Raw genomic sequence first — 27538 nt, 5'->3', positions numbered from 1 at the left:
TCATAAGAAAATAATAGTTACTTTTAATGAAGATTTGAAGGGAGTGCTGCATAAATGTGGCAAAACAAACAAAACCCAATCATGATCTCAGCTCTCAGTTCAAATTTGCAGTCAAGCTATTTTATACTGATATTTACGCATATCATACTTATCCCTTCAGGAGCACAACAACCTTTCTTAAAGCCCAAAGTCCATATTGTTGCATAATGGGAGTGTATATGTCACATTCACTTGTTTCTTCTTTGGGTGAGTGAGTAATTTATCCACCCTCTTGGCATCTGCTGTTTTCTCCTCCTAAAAACATAATAGATCTCTAATGTGTTCTTCAGCAATGCTTTATCATAGACCTGTGCGTAGTTGTCTCACATGGACATCAGACCTGTCTATCATAGTCAGACAGGCCATCGGGACCACCGGGAAAAATCCCACCGCATCACTGGATCAGCGGACTGTCAAAAAGTACATGAAGTTTTTATTGTCTTCAGTAAACAGGCAGAACCTGGATAACAAAATGGTAGTTTCCGCTTTAGCTGCTATTTCCTGCCTGGGGAATGCAGTTCTGAGCAAGCAGGCAGACGTCAGTGTAACACCAGCCCTATCTGTTCAACTGTCAGGTTGTGCATTCGAGCATGCTGCGTTCATGGTCACTGGCCAATCAGAATAATCAACCCTCACCAACCTGAGTATGGGAGCTGGCAGCTGCTGCCACAGATAGGATGTCATTCTGTGAGAAACACTAGATAGTACCCTCTCAAAATGTCTGACCTGGCATTTGATGTTAAGAGAAAAGACAGAGAAGAGAAAATATTCCAGACATGTGGAGCCTCCTTCAGATCAAGTATCAGTGTTTGGGAGAGCATGGGATAAAAGTTGTTTCTCAAGCGAGGGCCTGATGACTCATAGCTGCATGTGCATGTGCAACATTGTCTGTGCACGTTACCTCTCTGTCTTTGAGAACAGCCTGTGTCCTGTAGAGCAGGAGAAGACGGACATCGCTGTCTCGCAGGCTGAAGTTGCTCTCCAGGATCTGGAGCACATCAATCCGAGGCCGCACGGGGAGCGAGGAGTCCCCGCAGAACGGACGCAGCCAAGCTAGGAGGTCGTCTGAAGTCACCGTGCTGTCCCTGAGGGAGAGGGTGAGAGGGACATGTGAGGTGAGGGAGAGAGGGAGAGAGGGAGAGAGCGATAGAGAGGCAAGGTGAAGGGGTTATTCTAAAAAGGGGTGTTTCTCAAAAACACATTTTCTAAACCTTTGAAAATCCAATTATTGTGTCCAAAAAATGTAAATTTCAAACTCTAACCGAAACTCAATCACAACCAACTAAGATAAAAAATAATCACTACGTCCAGCTTCACAAATGTGATGATTTGCTACTTCTCTTTGTGTTTTGTGATATATTTTTGCTCTTCTGGTTGCTTATTGGACTAGATAAAAAAACTATGTTACCTTGAGCTTCAGAAAACTGCAATAGTTATTTCTTTTCATTGATTTTCTGACGTTTTCTGGACTTTAAAAGTTCCAACCCTGATCCAAACATCAAGGAAAAGAAGCTTTGATGCCTTCGCTTTGTGCTTAACTACAGTAAAGGCAGACAATTAGAGGGTCTGTCACGGTTCCATTGTTGTAGTTTGATTTGTTTGGCCAATGGTCTCAAAGAACAGGAACAGGTGCTGTGTCCTCTCCAAAAACAAACAGGTTGGCAGGTGCCGTTCATTGATTCAGCTAACAAACAGACATTTTACTGGCATCTGATTAGAGCTGAAAAGTGGGAGAGTTGGTGGGATTTATGCACGACTCTAAACAATGACACTCATTCCATGCACACGTGTTTGGGTTAGGGTTAGATTGAGTTTAAGGAAAGCAATATTTGTCACTAGGAGAAAGTTTCTGTAAGTATACTGAGTGTGTTTGCAGTTTGTATGCCAGTGTGTGTGTGTGTGTGTGTGTGTGTGTGTGTGTGTGTAGATACCTACCCACTCTGGACATTGTTGTGCACAGTGGTTACCATGGCCTCCAGGACCCTGAGGGGCTGTGAGTAATTTGCCAGGGCGTCTGGGTCTCCACTGAAAAACAAACGGCATCAATACAAATTAATATATAATATGCTAATTAAGATAAGATTTTCAAATAACCACAATGTCGAGGGAACTTAGGGAAAGAAAAAAAGGCCTCCTTCTCAGGGACAGAGTTAGTTCGAAAATCGTGTTTGGCACTGTGGTGGAAATCTAGTGAGATAGAGGAATTAAGTTACATGAGGCAGATGATGTCTAGAGGAGAGGAATTCATTATCCAGACTTGATGAATCTCAACTCTAACATTTGCAATATACCAAGTGCACTAATTCATGTCTTTGTCTCCATCCATCACATCTGAACTATCCATAATAATCACAAAGACTTATATGGCTTGATTATATGTGCAACTATTCTATTGGACACTTATATCTAAACATTAGCTCCTGTCTTACCTAATCTTAGTTGGATCTTTCTTCAGTTTTATATATATATATAGCAAGTAAGAGTAAGAGAGGCCTTTTTAATAAAGCAGTAGGCTACATAGTAATTAATGAGAGAGAAAGATAAAAAAGCTAAATGAAAGAAGTAGACATGAATACGAAATTTTTCTTAACTAGCAGAAATTAAATATTTGGAAAAGAAACCACACAATGTATCACTGTGAAATTAATATTATTGAAGCCATTGAAATACAAAACACAAAAATAAGAAAACATTTAAACCTGTCTCCATTACAAGCTCACGGGCTGTGTGAGCAGGTTGATGAAACTGACCAGAAAAGGTAATAATTTAATGTTGATAAAGGAGGTCTTGGAATATGAAACAAGTTTAATGAGCTAAAAGAAATAATGTGTGATTTGTCTGCAGCGTCATTAATGCATTTCCTGGTGTGACTATGGGAGCTGCTGCAGTGTGTTTGTTTGAGTGGTCGTTGTGTGTGTGTGTGTGTGTGTGTGTGTGTGTGTGTGTGTGTGTGTGTGTGTGTGTGTGTGTGTGTGTGTACTACATGTTGCAAGAGCAGGGCCATTTTTCACAAAGACAGAAAGGGGGGAAAAAAGGGTGATTTCCCTTGACTAAAGTCCACTTTGCTGCTGGGCTTGCAAACATGAACACCTGCCCATGCAGCTTCATTCATACATATATAAATACACACATGCACACACATATACATGTTACATATACATGCACAAACCATACAAATAGAAAGATGAAAGCATTTTCTTCATTGAATTTTTACCATTGGCATTTTCTCTTCAAAGACCCATAAACACAGAATAGTTATGACAGGTACAAAAGACGGCCATTAATGTGAGGCTCAGGTTTTCCTGCTGCAGCAGACTGCACGCTACGAGATAGAGGCGAAACAAGTGCAGCTCATTCTTACCTGCCAAACACAAGGCTTCGAGAAAGCCCCGCAACAACAGAGACACACACTAACACACACACACACACACACCATGTGCGTGTTACACAGTCATACCTGAATGCATAAAGGGATATTCATATGCAAGAACACTGAGTGACATGTTCCAAGGGAAAGAACTACAGTGAATACATGAGGCTGTGTGTGTGTGTGTGTGTGTGTGTGTGTGTGTGTGTGTGTGTGTGTGTGTGTGTGTGTGGGCGCCAAGAGAGATCTGCAAGCGAACAGCTGTATCAGGCTGCATTAATTATAAGAAGATAATGAATCGGAGAAAGTGGAAGATTGTGTGTGTGTGTGTGTGTGTGTGTGTGTGTGTGTGTGTGTGTGTGTGTGTGTGTGTGTGTGTGTGTGTGTGTGTGTGTGTGTGTGTGTGTGTGTGTGTGTGTGTGCCACCTACAGTATCTGCACCGTGCACCATTGAGCTGCCTTAAAGCAGCAGGAAATGAGGCAGAAATATAATCAAGGCGATTCACACTCATTTATCAAGCCAATCAGATGTCCCGATGATATGTGGCACTTTCAGCAAAACCTTGCTTATTGGTTCATCACTATTAGCACAATAGACTGTGAACATGAGCCTTCCATTTCAGTTTTTTTTAAGTGTATGCTATAACAAAACCAACTTGCCCATATAACAATCAACAATCAAAATATCATGTTTTTTGGATGAGAACATTTCCCGATGTCCCCTAAAACCGCACAGCTCTGCAAACACGTCAGGGGTGAATCTTCTTTCTGCTCCTTTTGAAGGCAGGGAGCAGGAAGACACCAATAAAACGCTGTGAGTGCAACTCCCACAGGCAACTACTGTATATTCTATTCAAGATTTCAGGCATTTGTTTTGACAGTGTTTTTCCCACCAACATGCCGAGCGAAAGTGGACCGCACAGTTCTGTATATTTTAAGATTTTCCGACTGACAGAAATCAGGAAGTAGGTGGTGGGCTCAGGTGGCCTTTAAATATTTTAGAATATACATCGCTGTGGCTGATTTTGAGTTGAATATAGATACCTCTATTAACATGAGTTGTTTTAAAAATGAATGTTTCATGAACAGTCCCCGAGCAGGAAGGTATAGAAGAGCTTCACACAGATGCTAATGTTCTTTGACAAGGCACAGTGAATGTGAAAGAGTTTAAAATGAGTAAAAAGGGGATTTAAATGTACCAACCTTTGTTATGTCTGCACCTGTAGGCAGTATCTTTAGTAGTATATTGCACCTTAAACTCCAACACTGTTCGTTTTTCAATTCCGTTATTAATAAAAATGATCTCTGAACAACTCGTGGCTTATAGGAAGCCAACCACTGCACAATATCATCTATGATTTAAAACCCTGTGAAAACAACCACGATATCCACAAAAGTAAACACTAGTTGCAGAGGCATGTTTAGAATTTAAAGCTTTCTGACTCCTGGACCAAGAGTTGGGTGGATCCATCTCAGTGTATTCATTGATCGGGTGCTTAAGGTTTGTTGGGCCATCTTTTTGTTTCCCTCATATAAATATTTACTAATGTATTTTCTTTCTTCATTACACAATATCTACAAATAGGAGAAATAAATGATTCACTATCCTACATATAGTGTGGCCCTATACCATACTGCTGTACACGAGTATCATATTTTACTTAGAAACGCATGATTTCATGTTTTAACTCGTTGTCAGGGGTGGAAAAGCATCCTTTTTTTTTTTTTTTTCGGCATCTTGCTCAAAGCTGGGATATGAAATTCTGGCAGACGGCAGAGTGTCTCTCCTGCCGGGCTGTTGACAGCACAGACACCGGAGCTCAGAGTATTAGAGCAGTCAACAGAAACGAGTGGCGCTGCCCTGCATTGTGCTGCCCTCCATTCCCATCACCTGTCTCCACTTCCATCACAACCAGTTTTAAGACCTGTTTTTTTTTTTACAGGTTGACACCCGGAGACACTGTTGCTCCTGCAGTGCTCTGTGTACTTTGAGCCAGTTAAAGAACACTGCAGTGAGTCAACTCACTAAATGCAAGTTGACTCGGGGGTCTTTTCAACTGATGCGTTAACTCATTGACTTTTAGGGGACAGTCCAATTCTTTTGTGTGGATTACTGGGCTTTAGAGGTGTCAGTAGGTTTCCTGTGGACAGAGCCAGGCTATCTGTTTCCCTCTAGTTCCAGTGTTAAATGCTAAGCTTAACTAATTGCCTCCTCACACCAGCTCCACAGCCAGGAAATGCAGAGTGTGAAGCCCATTTAGTCTCTATAAAGATGGACGACATGACAGCTTCCACAAAGTGAAACCAAGTCATTTTCCATCTCTATGTTGCAGCCAAGCTTCTCTGTGACATTGTGCATGTTCACTAAGATCAGTATTTAGCAATGTTCTTGAGGAAATTGCATTTTAAATGTAATCAGTGGGGAAAAGGATTGTACATGTGTATTGGGACTTGATGATACCACCTCTGACTTTTATTGTGTATGTGATGAAGAAATAAGAAAACAGAGAGAGATAATTACCTGAGCGCAGCCACGACTCTCGCCACACCATCATGAAGCACAGTTTTGACGGACAGGTCTAGAGGCCCAACAGCGACGCACAGAAGCTTCCCAATGCACTCCAGAGGCTGTCCATCAGTTGCCATGGTGACTGCCAGCTCGTGTACTTTTGACCTCTCGGACCGAGACAAATCGTAAAGTTGACTGTAATTCTGGAGCTGTTCCTGGAAACGAGGAACAAAACACACAACATTTTGTAAAGAGGTGATAAAAGATATTAAAGAAATTAACTGAAGGCAGAGAAAAGAGGTGGTAGTGGAAGTATATTGAAAATAGTTTAGTGAATGACGGTCGTCTATTGACTCAGACGGCAGCACTGCCCTGCTCCTCTTTTGATTGTTTTTCTCTCTTCCAATTAAAAAAGGTTGCAGTGTTCGGTTGTGTGTATGTGTCCCTATTAAGGAGAAAAGGAAACTTGAACATTTTTAAATAGCATTAATAACAATTCCTCATCTTTTCACCTGCTGCCCTCTGGCAGACGCTTCAGGTCAATAAACTCACAGACAAACCCCACAGCAATAAGAGAACTGAAATCTTTTGTTTTTGTTTGTCTTTGTTTTTTCTATTTATACTATGCACCTTAAGGATTGCTGCTACTTTGTTGTGTACTGTGCAATGACAATAAAAGTATTCTAGTCTATTAAAATACTCATTTAATGGTGATACATTTCAACATTAATTTATCTATTTATTTACAGTTTTTTTTACAGTTTACATGTATCAATTAATTTCTACATTTAAACATCTATCTATTCATGTCTACATACATTTATTTATGTCATTTCTACATTTATTTTATTTCTATGTCTGTGTGTTTTTTGTCCTTCATACACCTTTTTCACTAACAGAGGATATGGAGTCTGATTAGCTTCGATTTAAAACCTCTATCTATATCTGCAGTATTAATAACAGCTGGTTGTGGGTGATGCATGTCAAAGAGGCAACACAATACCATGCTTGTTGACACTACAGTCTTTCAAGAGCTTCAGATCTGGGATTATAAAGACCACAGTAAATGGACAAGTATCAATGGAGAAAACATTCTGCATTGAAAACCTGGGGGGGTGTGACAGGTTTCCAAAAATCTAGATGCACAATGATGTAGTCAATGAACAGTTTTGCTGTTTGCCAGGGGAATGACAGTAAGCTGCGACAGATGCTGCTGCATCATGTATCACTGTGGTGTCTCGGGCGTTGCAGGTTGGCAGACTCTTGGAAATTAATCTGACAGTTGTAGATCTAGAAAGAAGTAATGATCTCTAGTATTTTGTGGCTGGTGTTTGGAGAGTGTTTTTGTTGATTCCTTTTACAGAGCTGCAAAACCAAAGCTCTGAATTTGTCAATGTCTCCTCTCATCCTCACGTACGGTCACATAAGCAGGGATGAGGACGTTTGGGCAGCTATGTCTGCTCTTGTGTTACTAAAACCTTAACCAGCAAAAATATAACTTGCTAAAGGGTAATTTTAGGGTTAGGGTCTTGTAGAACCACAATCTGTTTTACTGTACATTAAGTCTCTCGTTACACATAATCAAACTCATTTTGGCCACATTTAAAAACTAATAATAATACTGAAAATAACTGCAAGAATGTAATAACATATTGTAAACAATAATAATATTGTTGTTAACTTGTTGATGTTGTATGGATAGGATAACCCAAAATTAGCGAGCATTGGCGAGCAGAACAGATGGATGCATGTATATCTGTCAATTTCTGTACTGAGCTGTTATTCCTACCACTATTCTGTGCCGATACTGGATAATGACACATTTTCACAATGGTTGCACCATTGTGCCACATATTGTACAATATCTGCAGTGTGTCATTTTCTGTCCTTGTAGGTCAAAGGCGCCTGTGGTGGATTCCTCTATGATCCACTATAATTCCCGGCAGCTGGTCACGTACACTTAAAAAATGACCATGGTACAGGCAAACAGAGCCTCACACAGGGCGCCTTCCTTCTATCTATCTTTCTCTACCAATCTTCCCTCTCCTGGTTCTTATATCCTTTTTATCTATCTCCAAGGATACAATTGCTCCCTGCACCAGTAGAAGGTAAGTTTTATTGTAGAGCTTGCGGTGTGTGTGCGAGTGTTTGTGTGTCTGTGTGCAACTGCAGCTTCAGCCTACAGCTCTGCTCTTGTGCTGCCTGTATCTTCCTCTCTGTTATGTAGGGGCATCTATTTTTTAAAACACAGATAAACCAACTAATATTATTATTATAAACTTGCAATCACATGGCAACGATCGGCTTGTCAAATCATAATGTCCACTTCCCCATCTCTGCGTGCATCTTTACACACACACACACACACACACACACACACACACACACACACACACACACACACACACACACACACACACACACACACACACAGACACACACACACAGAGAGAGAGAGAGAGAGAGAGAGAGAGAGAGAGAGAGAGAGAGAGAGAGAGAGAGAGAGAGAGACAGCCCTGAGGAGGTGACAGTGGGCTAAGTCACTGTGACTTTGCCTAATGAGATACAGCACGGTGTACGTACTGTATATATAGCCATACGGCAGGGCTCATTTGAAACAGCAACCCGTAGATTTACATTAATATACCCTTGACTGGTCCCAGTGAGGCCGGGAAGAGCTCAGTCGAGCAGAGCCACCCCAGAAAGGTACAACACGCACACAAACACACACGTATATACGCAGGACCACAGAAAGTACAGACACAACCTGTATGTCAAATTAAAGGTGACCTCATGAACAAGCAGGGTAACAGGATGTGAGAGTCTTCAAATGTGTGTGTCTGTGTGGGTGTGTGGGTGTGTGTGTGTGTGTGTGTGTGTGTGTGCACGCATCACAAAGGCAGATGATATGTTTGTAAGTTGATCGTAGTTTTGGAGAATGGCTGTTTGGATAATTTGAATAGTTAAATAACAAGAATAAAACAAAGACCCTAAAAATATCCATGTTGTCTTTGTGCTCACTTTTGTGCATTACTTTCAGTTCCATGATAAAGAAGGTGATTTGCTCTATATCTAGTGTAATAAATCTGCCCTTTTAGTAATAGAAAAGTTACTATAGTGATATATACAATAATTCAAAACTTGTGAGATGTGCAGCATATAATTAAGTCCATCAAGGTAATTAAAGTCATTCTGGAACAGTTTCTTCTTCCACTCTTCTTTCCACTTTAGCACAGGATATTCTTTTTAAAGTTGGCAACATTTTAATGCAATAATTAGAGTTTCTTACACATACAAATCAAAATCATACTGATGGCTAATTATAGTGTAACCATGGATACCTGCAGCAAATAATAAGCGTCTATGTCCGCATTTCCTGACATTTTATGGGTTTTTTCATCTTTATGAGTGTCGTCTTTCAGTTTGCGAGCAGGAGTTTGATTGATTTCACATTCAGATTTTGTAATGCTTTCACTCAAACACTTGAATAGACCCTGCTTGGATTTGCTCTGCTTGTGCTCAAACTGTGCACTTGCACTCAGATAATTTGTTGCCTGGACATATCACACTGCTTCTGTGCGCCTGAAACATCTGCTCTTATTTCTCCCCTGCTTTTTACTTCTCCACAGAATGCCAGACGTAGTGTTATTTCCCTCACTGTGGGTACGTTTGCTTTAGTTCTTTCAGAGTCCTGTACTGGCCGCCCGTCCGAAGTAAAGCTAACACTCCCACAATGAGGGCTCTCAAACTGAAAGACCACAATCTTCAACAAACATAACAATTATATTCAACAATGGGAAATCTCTGACAACGCTTAAAAAAAAAAAAATTCTGTAGGATATATATATTGTTATCTGGGAAGAAGGGGTCTACCTGCTGGCTGTCTCTGAACGACAGAATGATGTCATGGCTCAGAGTGTCCAGGTGGGCCTGAGATTGTTGCAGGTGCGCCAGAGCCTCATCAAAAGTCATCCCCGCTGGGGCCATCCCCTCGTGCTCCCCGCCACCATCGCCTCCTCTCTTCCGGCTCTTCTCGGCCAGCTGGCGCAGGCCCTTGGTGGCTCTCTTTATCACCTCCGACCTCGCCTGGATGCTCAGCTGGAGACAGGATAGGATGGACATAGGGGATAGACAGCGGAGGAGGAGGAGGGGGATAAGGAAAGTGAATTTGGGAGGGGATCGGGGTCAAAGTGAAGGAGCAGAGGGAGAGGGATGTGCACAGGTTATAAGCATTAATTTCACACTTAACATGTTAAAGATAAGACAGGTATAACCCAGTCCATCAGTGCCAAAGTACCATCAGGAACCAAAAGTTGTGTGTGTGTGTGTGTGTGTGTGTGTGTGTGTGTGTGTGTGTGTGTGTGTGTGTGTGTGTGTGTGTGTGTGTGTGTGTGTGTTTATTTGAGAGAGAGGCTAAGATCATAGCTGCCAGCCTGGTGTAATTGATTCTATTCGGTGAGAGCAGGTTACCCATTCATGGGGAGAAGAGAAGGCCTTTGGCTGTAGCAGGTTTTACTCTCTTGTATGAATGCACACAGGCGCTGACAGGCCCCACACACACACACATTCGCACCAAGAAGACACTTAAAAATCACCCCACTTCACACTTCCAGCTACCCCAGCCACACACCCAGATAAATACTTCTCACACACAGCCTGACGGCCAGGACAGGACGATCTCTCAAATGGAGTTACATGACAAACCATTATTATTTATTTGAAGGGGAAGTGTGTGTATGCGTTTGTGTGTCAGGCTGTATGTGGTCTGTTGTTTTATCTGCAAGCTGGTCTTTAAGTGTAGAGGTACATGTAGGCATTCACAACCAATGTCAGTCCAAGCCTTGGACAAACCGGTTGGGGGTTGAGGAACAGAGGATATCTCTGCTCTTGAGGTTATTAAAGATCAATACTTCAAAGGAGGGAAAATGCCAACTGCCTCCATATCCCTTTAGAAATATGCCCAGTATGAGGTAAGCTAAGTCTTGCCATCCATCTCGCCCCTTGGCCTTGTGGGGAATGGATCAATCTATCATGGGGGACAATGGGGGTGCAAAAGGTCAGATTCATTTTGAACAATGAGGGGGGTCACGGTTCTCAATTTCAAGGGGTTCAGAAAGGTCAGAAAAAAAGAAAGAGAGAAGGAAGGTGAGGGAAGAAGGAGCAGACAGTGGGATCCTGAGGAAGTTATTCAGCATGTTAAAAAGCACAGTGGGAAAACAATGCCTGCTGGGAGTTGGGGTTTAATTGGCTCTGAAATAGAGAGGGATCAATTAGCTCCCCTGGAGTCATGGGGAAAAAGATGGGCTATAAGAAATGGAAGCGTCTAGAGGTGGGGCTGCAGGGGGTGCAAATGAGAAAAAAGGATTAATATATAATATGTAACAATTCTTCATTAAAATGTCTACAAATGACTAGACATCATACAAGGTCTTTTGTTTTTGTTGATTGAGAGACCAATACCAGCTAAATTTACATATTGTACGTTTAAGTACTCTGCAGGACAGTGTCGCAATTATGTGGCGGATATGTCTTGCGCAATGTTATGATATTATGAATTGAATTGAATTATAAAGACATCGAGTGATGAGGTGAACAAAATAAAATATTTTATTGTGGTTTTGATGATCCACAAATTTAGTATAAGGCGTCCAACCCCAACCAGTTCCTATGTGAAACACTGGAGCCTCTGACAGTATTCATATGAAAAATATAGTAATTCAGTTAGCTGTTTTCTGGCCCAGTTTAGACTCACAATTTTGGCTGCGTCAGGTGAGAAGGTGATATTATCCAGGAGGTGAGCCACGTCAGCAGGGACCAGTCTGTCCAGATACTTGGCACAGGTGTCGTAAGCGTGCAGGTAGTCTTGGTCGCTCTGTGGAGGCCTCTTCAGCAACTGGGGGTCGCCTTTCCAAAACAGCTTCTCCAGCCAAACCGCATGGACTGCACTGGGGGAGACCGTTGCTCCTTCGCCACCGGGCACAGGCAGACGATTGGCGAGTTTGGAGATGGACAGTACGTTCTGACTGGTTAGAACTGACTGCAGAGTGACCAGCGGATCCAAGGATTCATCGGTCAGCTTGCGGTAATCCAAGCCTGCAAAGAGACGGACATTTGTTGTGAATGCCTTAAAAGCTTTAAATGTATGCTGACATTCCTACACTGTATTGAATACATTTAGAATGTGTTTTCCTTTAATCAATCCCCTGTGCTACTAACTCATTGTATGTACAGTACATAAAAGATACCATGCAGACTAGAGGGCTCCCTCACGTCCTCGTACACATCACCTCCCGCAGCACTTTGCCCTGGTTATTGAGACTGTGCCATTAAAGTGTTGATATCAAATGCAATCTATATGTTCAAAAGCTCAGCAAAGTAATAAGAGGTAGGAGTTTACTATAAGGTCGCTTTTACGTTTAGCTGTACACTGTGAAATATATAAAACAACTTCTTTATTATGGTACATAATACAATTCAAGACGTGTATATTAAAAAACACAAGATGCATTTTCGGGCATTGCACATTTAGTTCAACATTCAAACCACGTGTCAGAGAGGCCTATTTGAAGGCACTTAACACTGCATACACAGTAAAGTACTTGCTATAGTTACATATGTGTGAACCGTGCAGCACTAGCAGGTTAATTACAGTGATCCAAAATGCACAGGATGTTCAATGTTCCCTCGCATGACAGAAACGCGGCGTGGCAGAGGAGACGTGAATAACAGACGACAGTAAAAGGTTAAAGTGCACAACAAAGACAGCGTGTGACCTGAGTGTGACAGTGCTGCTGTCTGTCTGTGTTGGCATGCCAATGGGTAGAGGTTGTCTGTGGGTCTGTCCATGTGCATCACATCCCCCAGACAGGGTGTGTGTGTGTGTGTGTGTGTGTGTGTGTGTGTGTGTGTGTGTGTGTGTGTGTGTGTGTGTGTGTGTGTGTGTGTGTGTGTGTGTGTGTGTGTGTGAGTGTGAGTGCATCACAAAAGCAGATGATACGTTTGAAAGTTGATCGTAGTTTTGGAGAATGGCTGTTTGGATTGGTGTGTGTGTGTGTGTGTGTGTGTGTGTGTGTGTGTGTGTGTGTGTGTGTGTGTGTGTGTGTGAGAGAGAGAGACAGACAGACAGTAATGTGTCTGTCTGATAGTGCTGGTGACATGCTTGGTCTCCAGCACATCAGACAGACACATTACGGTGGCAACACCACAGCCTGTCTGGGCTTTAAATATTTAAGACTGGTCTGCCGGTGGGGAGGGCTCAGTCAACCCTGATCAGAATCCCCACACACACACACACACACACACACTCAGACTCAGCCGAGTACACACACACAACACTTACAACACAGACAGGCCCAGACGGACACTTAAACTGCAGATAAGACTTACATGCACTTACACATGTACTCTCTGTCTCTTTCCCCCTGTCCCACCCACTCCTCTCTCTGCCTCTGTCTCTTCCAAACCCCAGCAGCATCTCATTCTCATCCTCAGGAGAGCTCTTTCAGACAGTCACCTGGTACTGTGTCTGAAATTGTGATGAATACTGGTCACACACCACCTGTCTCTGCAGCGTCTGTATGCCTCTGTAAGTGGGTCTGTGTGGGTTAGTTTGCATGTGTCGGTTCAGGACGGAAAATTTGTAATTTAGAGCGGGTATGTGTATGAGAATGTGTGTGTGTGTGTGTGTGTGTGTGTCAAAGTTGGATAGCGTTAGTAGAAAGTTGGTGGCCCTAGAGACGACACAACAGACTGTGTGTCAGTTTTCTACAGGAGTGTGAATGTGTGGGTTACATTTGAACGGTTACACGAGTGTGTATATCTGTGTGTAAGCGTGTGTGACAGAGAGCGATTCAGAGAGTGTTATTATCACAAAGTCAGTCTATTTGTCAGCACATGATTATTAATTAAATTGGTGAAGTACATGCCTACATATACGTGTGTGTGTGTGTGTGTCTGTGTGTGTGTGTGTGTGTGTGTGTGTGTGTGTGTACAGCTAATGTTCAGTTGTAGCTTTGTTTTAGTTTTTGCATGTGGCTGTAGTAAGAGAGCTACTCAGCATTTCAAAAGTTTGTCCTGCCACAGCCAGAAATTCAACAGCAATAGTGTCGTGTCAGCAACTGCTTAAATCATATTTTCCTTTTTTTAAATTATTTTCTTGAATGAGCAATAGAAAAACTAGCTAACTTAAGTTACAAAGCTCTACATCCAATACCTATGAAGACATCATTAACACTCGAGTAGTATGTGGTGTTTCAGATAATGTTATTTAAAAAACCCTTGTGAACGACTATCTACTGTCGTATCTCCTCAGAGTGTGGAAGCCATAGCCTACACACAAAGAGGGAAACGCTTCTGCAACTCTCACACTATTCAGAAATGAAGCCAAAATATCCTGAATACGAACGCTGCCATCTTGTGCATATGGCGCCAGAGCCTGTGCTGTAGTCATCACTGGGTGGAGCCGCAGTATCGAGGTCCCACTGATGCAGGTGGTGATGATTTTGTTTACCCTAGAATGAGCCCTTTATATTTAAATACTTTATATTGTGGTGTGTAAGCTATCAACCATACCGTTATACATCTTATAGCACTCGCACAAATCAGCTCTACATTATCAGAACAATGCAGGTCATTTATTTACCTGTTGTAAAAAAAAAAGTTAGCCTAATTTCCTAGCTCTCAACAGCTGACAAAGCCTCCTAGCAACAGTTTAGCCCTTAGCTGCTTTTGTCCCACTGTCTGAAATCAAAGAACCACTGTTTGAAAAAACACTAAGAAAAAGAAAATTCCACTGACACCACTGTAAACGGCTTATGTTTTGTGCAAGAGTAACTCGGGCCTGGCAAACAGTTTGCTAATGTACAGCAGTGATGCGAGTGAAACTGAAATGCAGCAGTGGCAGTGTGAGTTTCGAGGCAAATTCCACTTTTTGTTGGTTTATGTCAAAAAAATGCATCTTGATGTGGATGACTCACAGGTGTGCGTGTATGTGTGTGTGTAGGGGTGTTTAACAGAGACATGTGTCACCGGCGAAAGCTGTGGTGCTATCTGGAGCAGCAGGAAGAAGTGAGGCGTGAAAACACAGCTGACACCCGGCTGACCTTTACTGAACTTCACCAAGAAGTGACACCACCTCCACCTGTACACAACAAAGTTTAAGCAGGCTGACACGCTGCAACCTGGACATGGTGTCCTTGGAGCGGGTTCAGCCTCGGAAATTTGAGCAGGAGCAGCATCTCGCTGTGACACCGTCGTTCCAGGAGATCGATGTGTCTATTGAGCGGTGGCACAGAGGTGGATTTGTCTTTGCGTTTATAGGAAAAGTGAATAGTAATGTCTGTCATGAATTTTTATACATGAGATCAAAAGACAAGACGAGGTCGAGATAAAAGAAAACGTGTGCGACTGAAGTCAGTAGTGGTATTTTATGTGTTGCTAAGAGAAAAATGTATGAATATTTGCTCGTTTTATCCGGCAGCAGAAGTATACCATGGATTTAGGCTTTCAGCCGTTGAGTTCTTTAACTCTACATGACAATCTGTGGCTCAGAGGTTATCGACCGGCCAGAGGGAACATCAGCATTTGTCTGTGAGTCATCAATCATGTCATGGGGGATTTGATTCAAGTCCTCAACAGGGGACTAGATTTCTTGACATTAAAGTCTTGAGGCTGATTTCCCACCAATAATAGAGTAGTTAATTTATCCTTCAAATTTCGTACTTCTCAGAAACAAGATTGTTTGACATAATAGGGCCATTGCCAGTTCTGTACCATTAAAACGATACTCACAGTTTGGTTCGACTTTAACCACCACTATTTGAAATGTTTTCCTTTTGATTCATAAAGAGAATTATCCCATTTTGAAGCAAGAATGACTTCCACTTCATTAATCATCATTTTATGTTTTAATCTGTCTGTCTGTCGATCTGACTGTAAACAGGATTACTAAAAGTCTACAGAACCGTTTTAAATGAAATGTTTGTGGAGGGTTGGGGCATGATCCAAGGAAGAATGTATTCGATTATGGACTGGATTCAGCTAACATGGCCAGATAGGGTGTTAGGGAGCATTTTAGAAAGCAAACTCCATTGGTTCCTAATTTGTGAAGATATACAACATCTTCATGATCTACAAGTGAAAAATGGGATTTACAAATGCGTTCAATGATTCATGCCATTGGGTACCATATATCTATATTTAAACCTGCATTTACTCTATAATGAATGGGTTCTAATCGAGGTGTGACAAGTTACTCTGTCCATTAAGACAACCATCTTTCCCAAAATTAGACACAAATTCACCGAAAACCCAGATGCCCCAGCACGCAGCATGCATTCGTTATTCTGTGTGAGTCTATGCCGAACATTAATTAGATATGTGAAGTTATATTATATTATTATATTCATTTTGTGATGTGTGCATTTGTAACACTGCTTTACATGTGCACAAATTGGTTGGCAAACTGTATGTGTGTGGATTTGAACACTCAGTTGCAAGCACCCAGTTACGCACCAATCACTGAACACATTTGTCAAAGCTTATTTCTCTATACACATTGGCTACATTTGCCTGATACAGACATGCTATTCCTGCCTTTTGTTCTTTTTGTAAACTGCCCTCGGGTTATGAAGCGGCTTCACCATCTGCATCACAATGACACAGAAATAGAAAATACAAGTGTCTCACCGTTGGCGACAGCTCGAAGCTTCTTGAGCATTTTGACATGGGAGTCCGGCTTGATGGTGGTCGTGACGTGAGGCTCACAGCCTGCAGCGTCCAGGAGGGTGTAGTAGTAGAGCAAGCGGCCGAGGTCAGTTCCTTCCACAGTCGGCAGAACGTACTTGGTCATGTGGCTGTAGAACGCCTGAGGGTTAGTCTTCAAAGTGTCAAAGAGACGAAGGGACTCGCTCCGGGATTCAATATCCTTGGTGGAAAAACTAGAGGAGAAAGAAAGAAAGAAAGAGGAAGAGAGGTAGGTAGGAATGAAGGAAGTAAGAGGGAAGGAAACAGAATGAGAGAAAAAGACAGAAATAAAGAGAAGAAATGTAGACAGAAGAGAGAGAGGGGGTATGGAGAAAGAAGATGGATGGATGTATAGATAGAGAGATAGAGAAAAGAAAGTCAGACAAAACAAAATTAGACAAAATAATGAGTATATGTGAATAAATGTATTTGGCAATTTCTAATGGAAAGTGCAGTAATAATCCCAAAAGTTTTAATACCAATAAATGCAATAATAATCCGGTCTATCCCGTGTTCAAAGCTTTGAGAACTTTTCTACATTTGCTGCTGTAAACACCTGCTGTGTGAGATATGTCCTCTCTGCAGAAAACAACCACTGGTTTCACCGGTTGTGAAAAACTTTAGGATTCTGGCATCAGTAACAGCTGTTTGTTTGACAGAAAAACATGTGAGGATCTAAGTGGTTCACATTAGAAGCAGCAGCCACCATGCCTGAGAAAGATAAGACAAAACAGCACCACTGACGGAAAAAAACTAATTTCCTCCACCATCAAAGGGAGAAGAAAACAGCACTGGGGAATATTTGGTGGTGCTTTATGGAAACTGCTTTGGAAAAAACAGCACAGCAATCTCCAAGCTTATCACCAAAGATACAGTCCCTACCGCACAAGAGAAATGATGAGGATTTTATAGATTACTACTGAGAAAAACGTTGAAGAACTTGGTCAGCTCTGATATGAAAATGGCAAAATTGAGACAGATTGGGGAAAAAAGAGAGACGGAGCGACATATAGAGAATCAGTAAGGCGGTGAAGATGAGGGTGAAATGCTGAGTTCATAGAGTGGGAGATATCTCCGCGGAAACCTATTCAGCAATTTGTTCAAGTTGTGCACGGCTTGTGCACTGCTTTGCTTTAAAAAAAACAACCAATATCAACAACAAATGAAAAAGAAACACAAACAAAATAAAGAACCGAAAGAAAAAAGATTTAAACAAGGAAAGATACAAAGAATTAGGAGGCAAAGGCGAGGAGGCTAACAGCTACCCTAGCTGTTGGCAGCCGCCGGTGGTGCTCGGAGCGACCGGTGGCTTGTCTGCGAGCGCGGTAACGTGCGAGTCTGTTTATCTGTGGGAACGGGACGACATCAAAGAGGACAATGTTTCCTCTGGGTACTCCATCAGAGCTGGCCGCGAGGCTTTCGCTAATGAAAAAAGTATAGACAGCGCGCAGCAGCGGACAATGGGCTCGATAATGTAAATAACATTAATCACCCTCACAACAGGGGCTCCAATAAGACTGGAGTCAACACAACAAGCAACTGCTAAGTGCGCAAACAAACAGGAGGCCTGAGACCCTGGTCAAGGTCTGATGTTTCACTTTTTAATCACATTAGCTCCATAGTGACTGAAAGGCAAGAGGACAATGGTATGAAGGCTGTTTGAGGAGGGTTGGGAGTGCGCACAGGCAGGAAAACACACGGCTGCGTAAAGTGGTTTGTGTCCAGCGTTGGTGTCACTTCAGTTCCTCAAAGCCAGGCTGTCGTCATCTCTTTCAAAAGAACGACTTGGGCCTCTCTCTGCTCAGGTTGCGAGCACCTCCTCTCTTCTTTCTCCGCGGCTTTCAGCATCTTTTTGTTCGGCATCCCCGTCCCTGATAGTTGCGTTACGAGCCTAGTGAGCGCTTCCCGTGCTGATGCTGCTCTCTTGGTGGTATTTCGCTCTCACAGTTTCCTGCTCTGTTTCGGCTGCATGCGTGAGGCTCTAATGTCAGAGCTTCTCATTACAATCTTTTGTATTTTTCAAAAAAGCCGAAGTGAGGAACCAATTTAATCCGGTTGAGTATTCCTCATTCGCCATGCTCTTCCTCTCCCTTCTTCCCCATATCACATTACCACATTGTGTTTGTTGTCACTTCTGTCAGGTCTGAGCAAAAATAGCAGCATTAGGCTCCTAATATTCTTACATTCAGAGGCCTATTTAATTACCATGGTAATCAGACAACTAGAAACACACTCTGGGAGAGGTCTGCCAGAGCACTGATGATTATTCAGTACATCATTGTACTGCAATTTATGCAAGCTGTAATTTTTTATTATTGCTCTTTTATGATCTGTGCTGCTAATTTGTTTACAAATTACAGTCCAGGGGGTGTAAAAGTGCATTTGAATGGTAGAGTTCATTGCACGGGCACGAGTGGGTCATCCATTGACCAGAGGGCCGGTGGTTTGATCCCCGGCCCCTCCATTCTGCATGTCAAAGTGTCCTTGGATACCGAATTGCCCTGATAGCTGTTCAGTGATAGAAGACAAGACTTGCAGAGTAAAGTGCTTTGATTGGTCTCCAAGACTAGAAACGCGCTTTAAATTGTACGACCATTGCCGACAAATTTAATTTCTTTTCAGCAGGTCAGATGTGCACAGCTGATTCACTTCTTCAGTGTCAGGCTTTCTTCTGCCAGTACACATTGTTAATGATATAAAAACAGGATGATTAACTATGATTTTACCCAATTAAACATGTGCAATTACACTCACACACAAATTAACATTAAATAAATATTAAATAACAGATCATTTAGACACTGGCAACATAATCCATAATATTCTAAACCGTTCGCTAACATTTGGCTAGTTTCACATCCATAAACAATGGAGCACTATTGGTATATTTTCTGTTTATCTGATGAGTAAAAGTCTAAAATGACCTTTTCTTTTAGCTCAAGTTTCAGTTTCCACCAACCCCTGAAGGGTAAATGCAGTATATGGATCTTTTTTTTTTTCTCAAAACAGGTCCCTGCTAGATCAAGAAACTATGAGATCTAAACGGAAAAGTGACCGGCCATAAAATCTATAATAATGCTAACACAGGAGAAATACAACTAACACCTATTAGATTAGTTTTGCAGGTATTTGGACAAAAGACATCATTTTGACAAGATGATGGTATTTAGAGCAATGGTGACAAACATACTGACCACCTGATATTGCCACATTTAGAGCACCTCTGCTAGCATGGCTAAATATATATAGTTATGTTTTTTCCTAGGTAAGAAACGAATTTTTCATAATCCCATAATATCACACAGGGACCAGCGGGGTGACAGCAGGATAAAAGAGGAGCGGGTGGTAGAAGGGAACTGACTGCATTGTCTGAGGTGTCAAACCTAATTGCCCGTGAGCCATGTATATGGCATGACCTGTCTGAAGTAATCCAAGTTTCAAGTCAGTCAGAAATACAGTTTTTGTACAAGTGGCACCATTACTCAACCAAAGGTTATGCAATTATATTTGTCAGTTCAGGTCCTGCTCTTAGTGGTTCAGCCCCTGAGTCCAGGCAGCATGCTTACAGTCACGCTCGAGGTCATGGTCACGTTTGGGGCCCGAACCCTGCAGAGTTTCTGTGGACAGCGCATCAATAATCTCTAAATAACAGCGAAGCCAGCAGCAGAACCAAACGACTGCAGCTGAACACATGAACTGTAGCCAACCTGTGTGTAGCAGCAGCACGAGCCACATTCACACTGAATGCTACAAATACTTTTCTCCAGGGAAGCTCATTAGCATGCTACGCACACTCAAATGAACACACAGCAAGACGCACGATTGCAGTACCTTAATTTGAGAGAAATATTCGAGATAATTAAATGTAGAACGTCAACAGCATGAGGCAAATAGCTGCATGTGTTTGCTCTAAGGTGACAGCTCGTAGCAGGTCACCATCCTCATGCACACGTCTAAACCCATTTGTAGAGATCAGCAGATATGGAAAATAAACAATCGCTCCCTTATAATTTGTACGTTTCTATAACAAGACTAAATACAGAGTGTGCAATACGACAAGAAAGGACAAACCTAGTATGAAATAACATCTATGGTGAAACTGCAGCAACAGAAAGAGAGAGAGGGTGAATTTCTAAATATTCAGACTCAATATATTTTCAAAATATTCAGGAAATAATAAACTACATTATCTGTGTGTGCAGCCTGAAGTCATCCACGGTTCATTTCCTTCAACCAAAATTAATCAATAACAACTCCAGCAAGATGAGTATCGGTGATGTTAAGTAAAAATCTGCGTCTAATGGTTATATTTTGAAGAAAACTTTGCAAGTATTTCCTCTTGCAAGATAGTAGCCGCTCTCTCTCGGGGAAAACTGATTTTCCAACAGCTAAAACCAAACTAAATACATAAAAATTATTATGGGTAAAGAAAAATAGAACAAGAAAAGCTTAAAAAACACAAATATGCTACAAGCGAATTGACAGGTGACTTCTGAGAGCACATCTGCACCCTTCTGTGTTCGACAAGTTGTTTAAATGGTTTTAATAGGTGTCATTAAAATGTCATTACTTGCTGAAATTCATACCCCTAACGGGCAGCTGACGATGTCGGTGTTTAGCAGCGCATTGATTCCTCCAAAGCGTCTATTCTGTGTTAACAGCGGGGCAGGGACACTCCGGGTCTATCATCCATCTCTGCTTCCTCCATTTATCTGCTCCTCCCTCCCTGCACTCCCTGATTCTGGGGTTATTTCTCTCTTCCTAATGACCTTTCCCTCCATCCTGTGTGTTTGTAAAGCTCAGCGCTTAAAGCTCAGCAGCTCTTTCCATTAATTTTTTCTCAAATACTGTACATTTACGCATTTACTCATTAATCACCCTTTCATCGTATTATTACACCTAAAGTGCTGCAGATATCCATAGTGGCATCAGAATTACCAGGGTGTGTGTGTGTCTGTGTGTGTGTGTGTAATAGCAGTTTCCCTGCAGGGATCAATAAAAGTCTAAATTCCATCTTGCACCTGTGCTTCTGTCTGCAGTTTTCCACCATCTGCTCTATTTATATCAGTCATTGCGTCCACCGATGTGTTAAATCAATATGCATATTGCAGATGCAAGATAATATTATGAATATTCTTCATGCATTTGTCACAGAATTTGGACAAAATTTGCTCTTGTTTACACACACACACACACACACACACGCACACACACACACACACACAGTAGGGTTTTCTGAGGGGGTAGGTGTTTAATTTATCGTTAAGAGGAGTCCATAAACCATTTCCTTATATCAGGATGTGACAGGGGGATATTTATCACAGATTCACACAAACGTGTTCATGCAAACACACACACATTGAAAGCACTGAAAAGGAATTCTATTAAAACAAGGAAAGGTGCAGAGCTAGTCAGATCCTATGGGTATGAAGTCAGAGGACAAATGAATTATAGACACACTTACACTCCCTCCCTCCCTCTCTCTCTCTAACACACACACACACACACACACACACACACACACACACACACACACACACACACACACACACACACACACACACACACACACACACACACACACACACACACCTTTGATTTACTGTGCTTACGAGCCATGTTTAACAACTCAAGTGGCAAGTGGCCTTAAATTTACTTTCTTTCATTTAACTTAGGGATGAGTGCGTGTGCATAAGCCCAACAGACCATAACAGACATGGAAATACATAAGTAGTCATGAGCCACACATATTTCTTTACCAAAACATCATTATGAGATGGGAACAATGCTGTGAGAGAGCTAATGTGACAGTGTTTGTTTTTTGCATGAGTGTGAGTGCATTTACCCGCTGTCTGTGAAGAGGAACTCAAGGTGAGTCATGTAGACCTCCCACAGAGGCAGACTGTAGCGCTTTGCCAGAGACAGAGCGATTCTGTACACGCTGTCATCCAGGGTCCTAAAACAAATACAGGCAAACACACACAAGCAGAAAGGAGAGAAGAAAAGGATCAGATTTAAAAAATGTGTGATGTAAAGAATGATTCAAGCACAGACAGACCGTAGGAATGATTATGTCTAATTGCAAAGGTTAATCATTCAAATTAGGAAACATGGTAATAACGGTGTGGTCCAGGCCCACCCCTGCTTACTCTGTGAGGCCGAGAATGGTTTCCTTCTTGTAGTCGGAGTCTGAGCTGAAGCGCTGGACGTCCACGCCGCGGCCCAGCCCCTGCAACAACTGGGCCTGGGTGAAGTCAGTAAGACGCTCGTTGTACACTTGCAGCTGACCTATCAACTTCTTCAGATCCTCCGGCCAACTCGAGTAAGCAGACACGTGCTGCGTGACCAATCGAATCAGCTCCTTGGGGTCAGCCTGCGAAAAAAGGGGGATATAATTCTCCTGTTTACACACAAATGGCTGCTGAATGTGTTATTTCATGCTTGTGGTCTCACGGATGAAAGGGGATATTGGAGGGATATTGTGCTAAGAGCAGAATGTGGTAATCCTGAAAATGATTATCACGCCCCACTCCCTCTGAATGAAAGCAAATAAAAAGTGGACCGGTAGATCCTGGCCCCTTTGCCGTAGGGGAATAAACATGATGGCTACTGATCTGACCACTTAAAGGACCCTTGTGTAGGAGTTAGTGCCATCTAGTGGCGAGGTTAGAGATTACAACCAACTGAATACCCCTTCCTTTCCAAGCATTTAGGAGAATTTGATGGCTTTCAGGTAATGTAAAAAAGTGAAAATGCCCTCTCTAAATGCCAGTATTTGATTTGTCCATTCTGAGCTACTGTAGAAACATGGTGGTGCCATATGGTGGGCTCTGTGGGAGGGACCAGCTCCCTATATAGATATGAGGGGTAATTCTAAACTAATGAAAATACATTAATACCTAGTTTCCAATAATAAAAGCAAATTATAACATAGTTGTAAATCTTGTGCAATTATTTTCAACAATAAATCATCTTAAATCTTTAACACTGGACCTTTAAACCTTTATAATTCCTGCCAGCTTTAAAAACATTAAGCCACACTTATTAAGTGTAATTTGCCAATGAAGTTGGCCTTCATCATGATGTTAAAGACTAATTTGCAGTTATAATGTCGGAAAGAAAATAACACTGTCAAGAAAAAGCCGAAATATATTTGTTTATAGTCTCAAAGTTGAACTTCTAAATATCATGTTTCCTTTTTAGAATAGACTCTTAAAGGTTAGAAAGAAACTTTATTACTATATGTAAATTCCATAAGCACAATATCCAAGGTCGGTGTATTAAATAAGGAAGAGGGACACTGTGATATCGGCTAAGAAAATAACATTTAAAATGTGTTCCCATCCACTATTGGTATGCAAATATTTGGAGTTTGGTGCATTGAGGTGAACAATTGGTGACACTGAGTCGAGTGCCATTAAATCATAGCAGAAGAAAAGGGCACAACGAGATTACATTATCAAAAAAGAAGGAGCAAGACCTCAAAAGATGGAAAAGCTTTTGGGAGCATGATAGACACACTGTATCACACTAGTATCTGTTTCTCATATTCAATTGACAGACATTACAATCTCTTCATTGAACTGGAATCAGTGCCACCACTCAGCTCTCCTGCTAATTTGTGGAGAGCTGACCCAGTGGTCACTCCCAGTATGTAAATGAAAACAAATCCTATGCTGCACAAAAAGCATCTTCCTGGTGGGCAACCATTACACATTAGACAACTGTGTAACTGCTAAAACTGATAACCAACTTGAACTGCAAGAAAGATTGGTTATTACTCTTTCTATTATGAATTATTTTGTAATGATTCATTTTAAGTCACAGTGGATGGAAAAAACAGGACCTTACATGACTAACTCCCTCTTCCTCTAGATTTCTTCTGTCAACTGCTGCTCTAACCAAACAAGTGTCAACCACCGAGAGGTTTCAGGCATTTCCGCATTGGCTTCACTTTCAAGAACAGCATGCAGGTCTTCATGTTTCTTGCACCTCAATCAAATCAGGCAATTCAGTATTCAACCTTTTTCTTACACTTTAAAATAACAAAATAATGAATTGTATAAAGAATCTTGATTGCTACCATAATTCGGGCCGATGGGGAATAAGACAGTGGAATAATTTGTGAGACTGAGGGTAAATATTGTATCTCTTTCATCACCTCTGTTCTCATTAAATGAGCTCCTGAATTTGGTTGTTGGCATCTTAAATGCTGTCGCCCAGCAGGATGTGACGGTTTATTTGTTGATCTTATTTGCATAAGGTAATTATGGCTGCTGGAAAAGTGTGAGCTTGAGAACCGAGGTGTGTGGGTGTGTGTGTGTGTAAGTCTCATCCTGCTCTCAGCATGTATGTGTGCCGTTAGATGTGGCCATACCGGCAGTCATGGTGGCAGATCCAACTTTCAAAAAGCAGGACATGGGAGCGGGGGAATAAAGTGAGGAGAAGAGTAGGTAAAAAGGACTGAACATTAAAAGTGTAGAGAGGAAGTGACAGGAAGTTGGGGGTGGGTGGGACGATAAGCCCGGAGATGGGAGGAAGAAAGTAATGGGGAAGAGAGGGGGAAAAAAACGGAGGATGGTAATTGATAATGCTTGCACCATTTTAGACGCCGTCTTCAGAAAAGGAAGAATGACACAAAAGGGAGAAGACAGGGAGCGAGAAGAAAGTGTGCTGGAACTGTGATGGACAGGCCCGTGTTTGAAGAACTTTATTGAAATAAGGCTTTCATGATGAAATTCTGTTTGCATTCTCTCTCTCCGTCGCTCATCTGCAGTACTTTGTCCTTCCTTACCTCTCCATACACTAGTTCTTCTTGCTTCTCTGAAATTATTTAACCCGCCCTCCCCTCATGGAACCTCGAGAGTCTGTTCCCTCTCTAATAAGTATTCTTTGCAATCCCAATTTTCGGCAAATTAAGCACAGACAACGCTAATTCCTCGTTTGTTCCCTCGCTTATCTAATTTCTTGCTTATTTAGTTTCAAAGCATCTCAAAGGAGACATTTCTAGTCTTTCTTCAAAAAGACAAACGTATAAACTGCATATAGAGTATAATTGCATAACGTAGTGTGTGATGTTACATCGCTGGGAGGAAGCCAACTCCCTCCAACTCCCCCTTCAGCTGTTCCACTGCTGCCACAGGCTCTTTTTATCTTTTCTCCCCTCTTTCCTGTGATGCCGCTTGAGGGGAAAGAAAGAAAATAAGTCTACATCTCGGTTTCAAATCAGTTCAGTCATGCTTGTTCTCTCATTTTCAGCCTTGATTTCCCATGTTATCATGGTTCAGTCTCTGCACCCTTTAGAAATCCCTTTGCTTCTTTCCCTAGAACGCTTTGTAAATATGTGAAATAAATATCGTTATTTTAGCACTTTGAGCCTGTTAATCTCATTATTATGTTTAACTAAATCTTAAAATTATAACATACAGTATATGATGTCCCTTCTACTACCCACCGTCATATCTGCACAGGTGAGGACTATGTAACATGTTAAAGGGGACATAGCATGCAAATTCCACTTTGTTAGTGCTTCTACACGTTAATGTGGGTATCTGGCATGTCTACCAACCAAAAAACTCTGGGAAAAAAACACTCGCGCGTTTTGTTATGGTTCCTCTAAGTCAGAAACGTCATGCTTGAGTGACTCAATTGAGCTTCCTGGGTTTTGTGTCGTAACAAGGCAGTGGAAGTCTCCCTACATGGTCTTGGCCCACCCTCCACCTCACCCCGTCCCCCCACACTCGGGCTGTTTTAGACAGGGTCAAAAGGGTTCTGTTTTAAATGATCCTTGTGGTATTTTGACCAAAGTATGTTACAGACATTTCATTAAGACCCCAAGGAACCATATCAACTTGTGGTAAAATGGGCACGCTATGTCCCCTTTAATTGTACCAAGAAAAGTTGATATGAACATGTCATATGTTTAATCAGAGATGAGATCATTTTTTGAGTGGTTACAATAGTCTTTAAAGAAATTAAGTATAATGTAAAACATGTTCACCACCTTAGCTCATAAGTTGAGCGTGGTAAAAAATTGGCCAAAAAAAATAGTACTGGACACATGAACATGCTGATTAACTAATGTCTGTACATGATGTTGATACTCAAAGAAATGTCATGAATCATCAAAGTTATTACAAATCACACCATGAGTCTTCAGATTTCAAGGCAATCCATCCAATAGTTGCAGAGATATTTCACGAAGAACCACTAAATGCTGCCGGTGGCACTAGAGGGAAAGTCAGGCAGGATCATCAGCCATGACTGTCTGATAACGGGTATAGCTTGGACATTGTCGCCAGCCTATCACAGGGCCAACTTACAGAGACTAGCAACCATTCACACTCACATTCACATCTACAGGTAATTCAGAGTCTCCAGTTAACCTAGCCCCATCTGCAAATCTTTGGACTGTGGGCGGAAGCTGGAGAACTCGGTGCAAACCCACACAGACACAGGGAGAACATGGAAACTCCACACAGAAAGACCCTGAAGAACCGAGCCAGGAACCTACTTCCTGTGAAGGGATGGTGCTAACCACATAAGATAAGGAGTCATTGCACTTCATGGAACATAGATTAGAACAATACAAATTGGATGATCAAAATTATTTGTGTATATACTGGGAGTCATCCTCTGAGGGGTGAAAATATCTGTATCAAATAACATGGACATCATTCCAATATTCCTTTTCCACATATAACCTTAACCTGGTCATAACTAGTGGTAAATTGGAGTGTCACTCTATACTCCTATCAGTTAAGCAATCTAAAAGCAGACAAAGCCCACGTCTATATTCATAATCGTTAAAATATCATATGATCAAAATTATTTTGTTTTAAAATATACAAACCACCCCACGAAAGGTGTTTGGCTTTTAC

At 41.7% G+C, this 27538-nt stretch overlaps 1 protein-coding gene across 2 annotated transcripts in view; it reads right to left on the bottom strand.

Annotated features, from left to right (window-relative positions):
- Positions 1–27538, bottom strand: part of nbas (NBAS subunit of NRZ tethering complex) — a 155705-nt gene that overhangs the window by 39846 nt on the left and 88321 nt on the right. The window contains exons 42-49 of one of the 2 annotated variants that reach the window (XM_035143683.2): positions 22808–23031; positions 22504–22614; positions 16602–16852; positions 11668–12008; positions 9789–10013; positions 5928–6130; positions 1975–2064; positions 941–1124 (exon numbers count right to left, since the gene is read on the bottom strand). In XM_035143683.2, coding sequence (XP_034999574.1) covers positions 941–1124; positions 1975–2064; positions 5928–6130; positions 9789–10013; positions 11668–12008; positions 16602–16852; positions 22504–22614; positions 22808–23031 — 1629 coding nt within the window. Of the gene's footprint in view, positions 1–940; positions 1125–1974; positions 2065–5927; positions 6131–9788; positions 10014–10293; positions 11251–11667; positions 12009–16601; positions 16853–22503; positions 22615–22807; positions 23032–27538 lie in introns of those variants that run through there. The other variant, XM_035143684.2, reaches the window with a different exon arrangement.

Source organism: Hippoglossus stenolepis, chromosome 20 (assembly GCF_022539355.2).
Source record: "Hippoglossus stenolepis isolate QCI-W04-F060 chromosome 20, HSTE1.2, whole genome shotgun sequence".
NCBI classification, from domain to species: Eukaryota; Metazoa; Chordata; class Actinopteri; order Pleuronectiformes; family Pleuronectidae; genus Hippoglossus; species Hippoglossus stenolepis.
The sequence above is the reverse complement of the archived record's forward strand: the minus strand, read 5'-3'. Positions and strand labels throughout refer to the sequence as shown.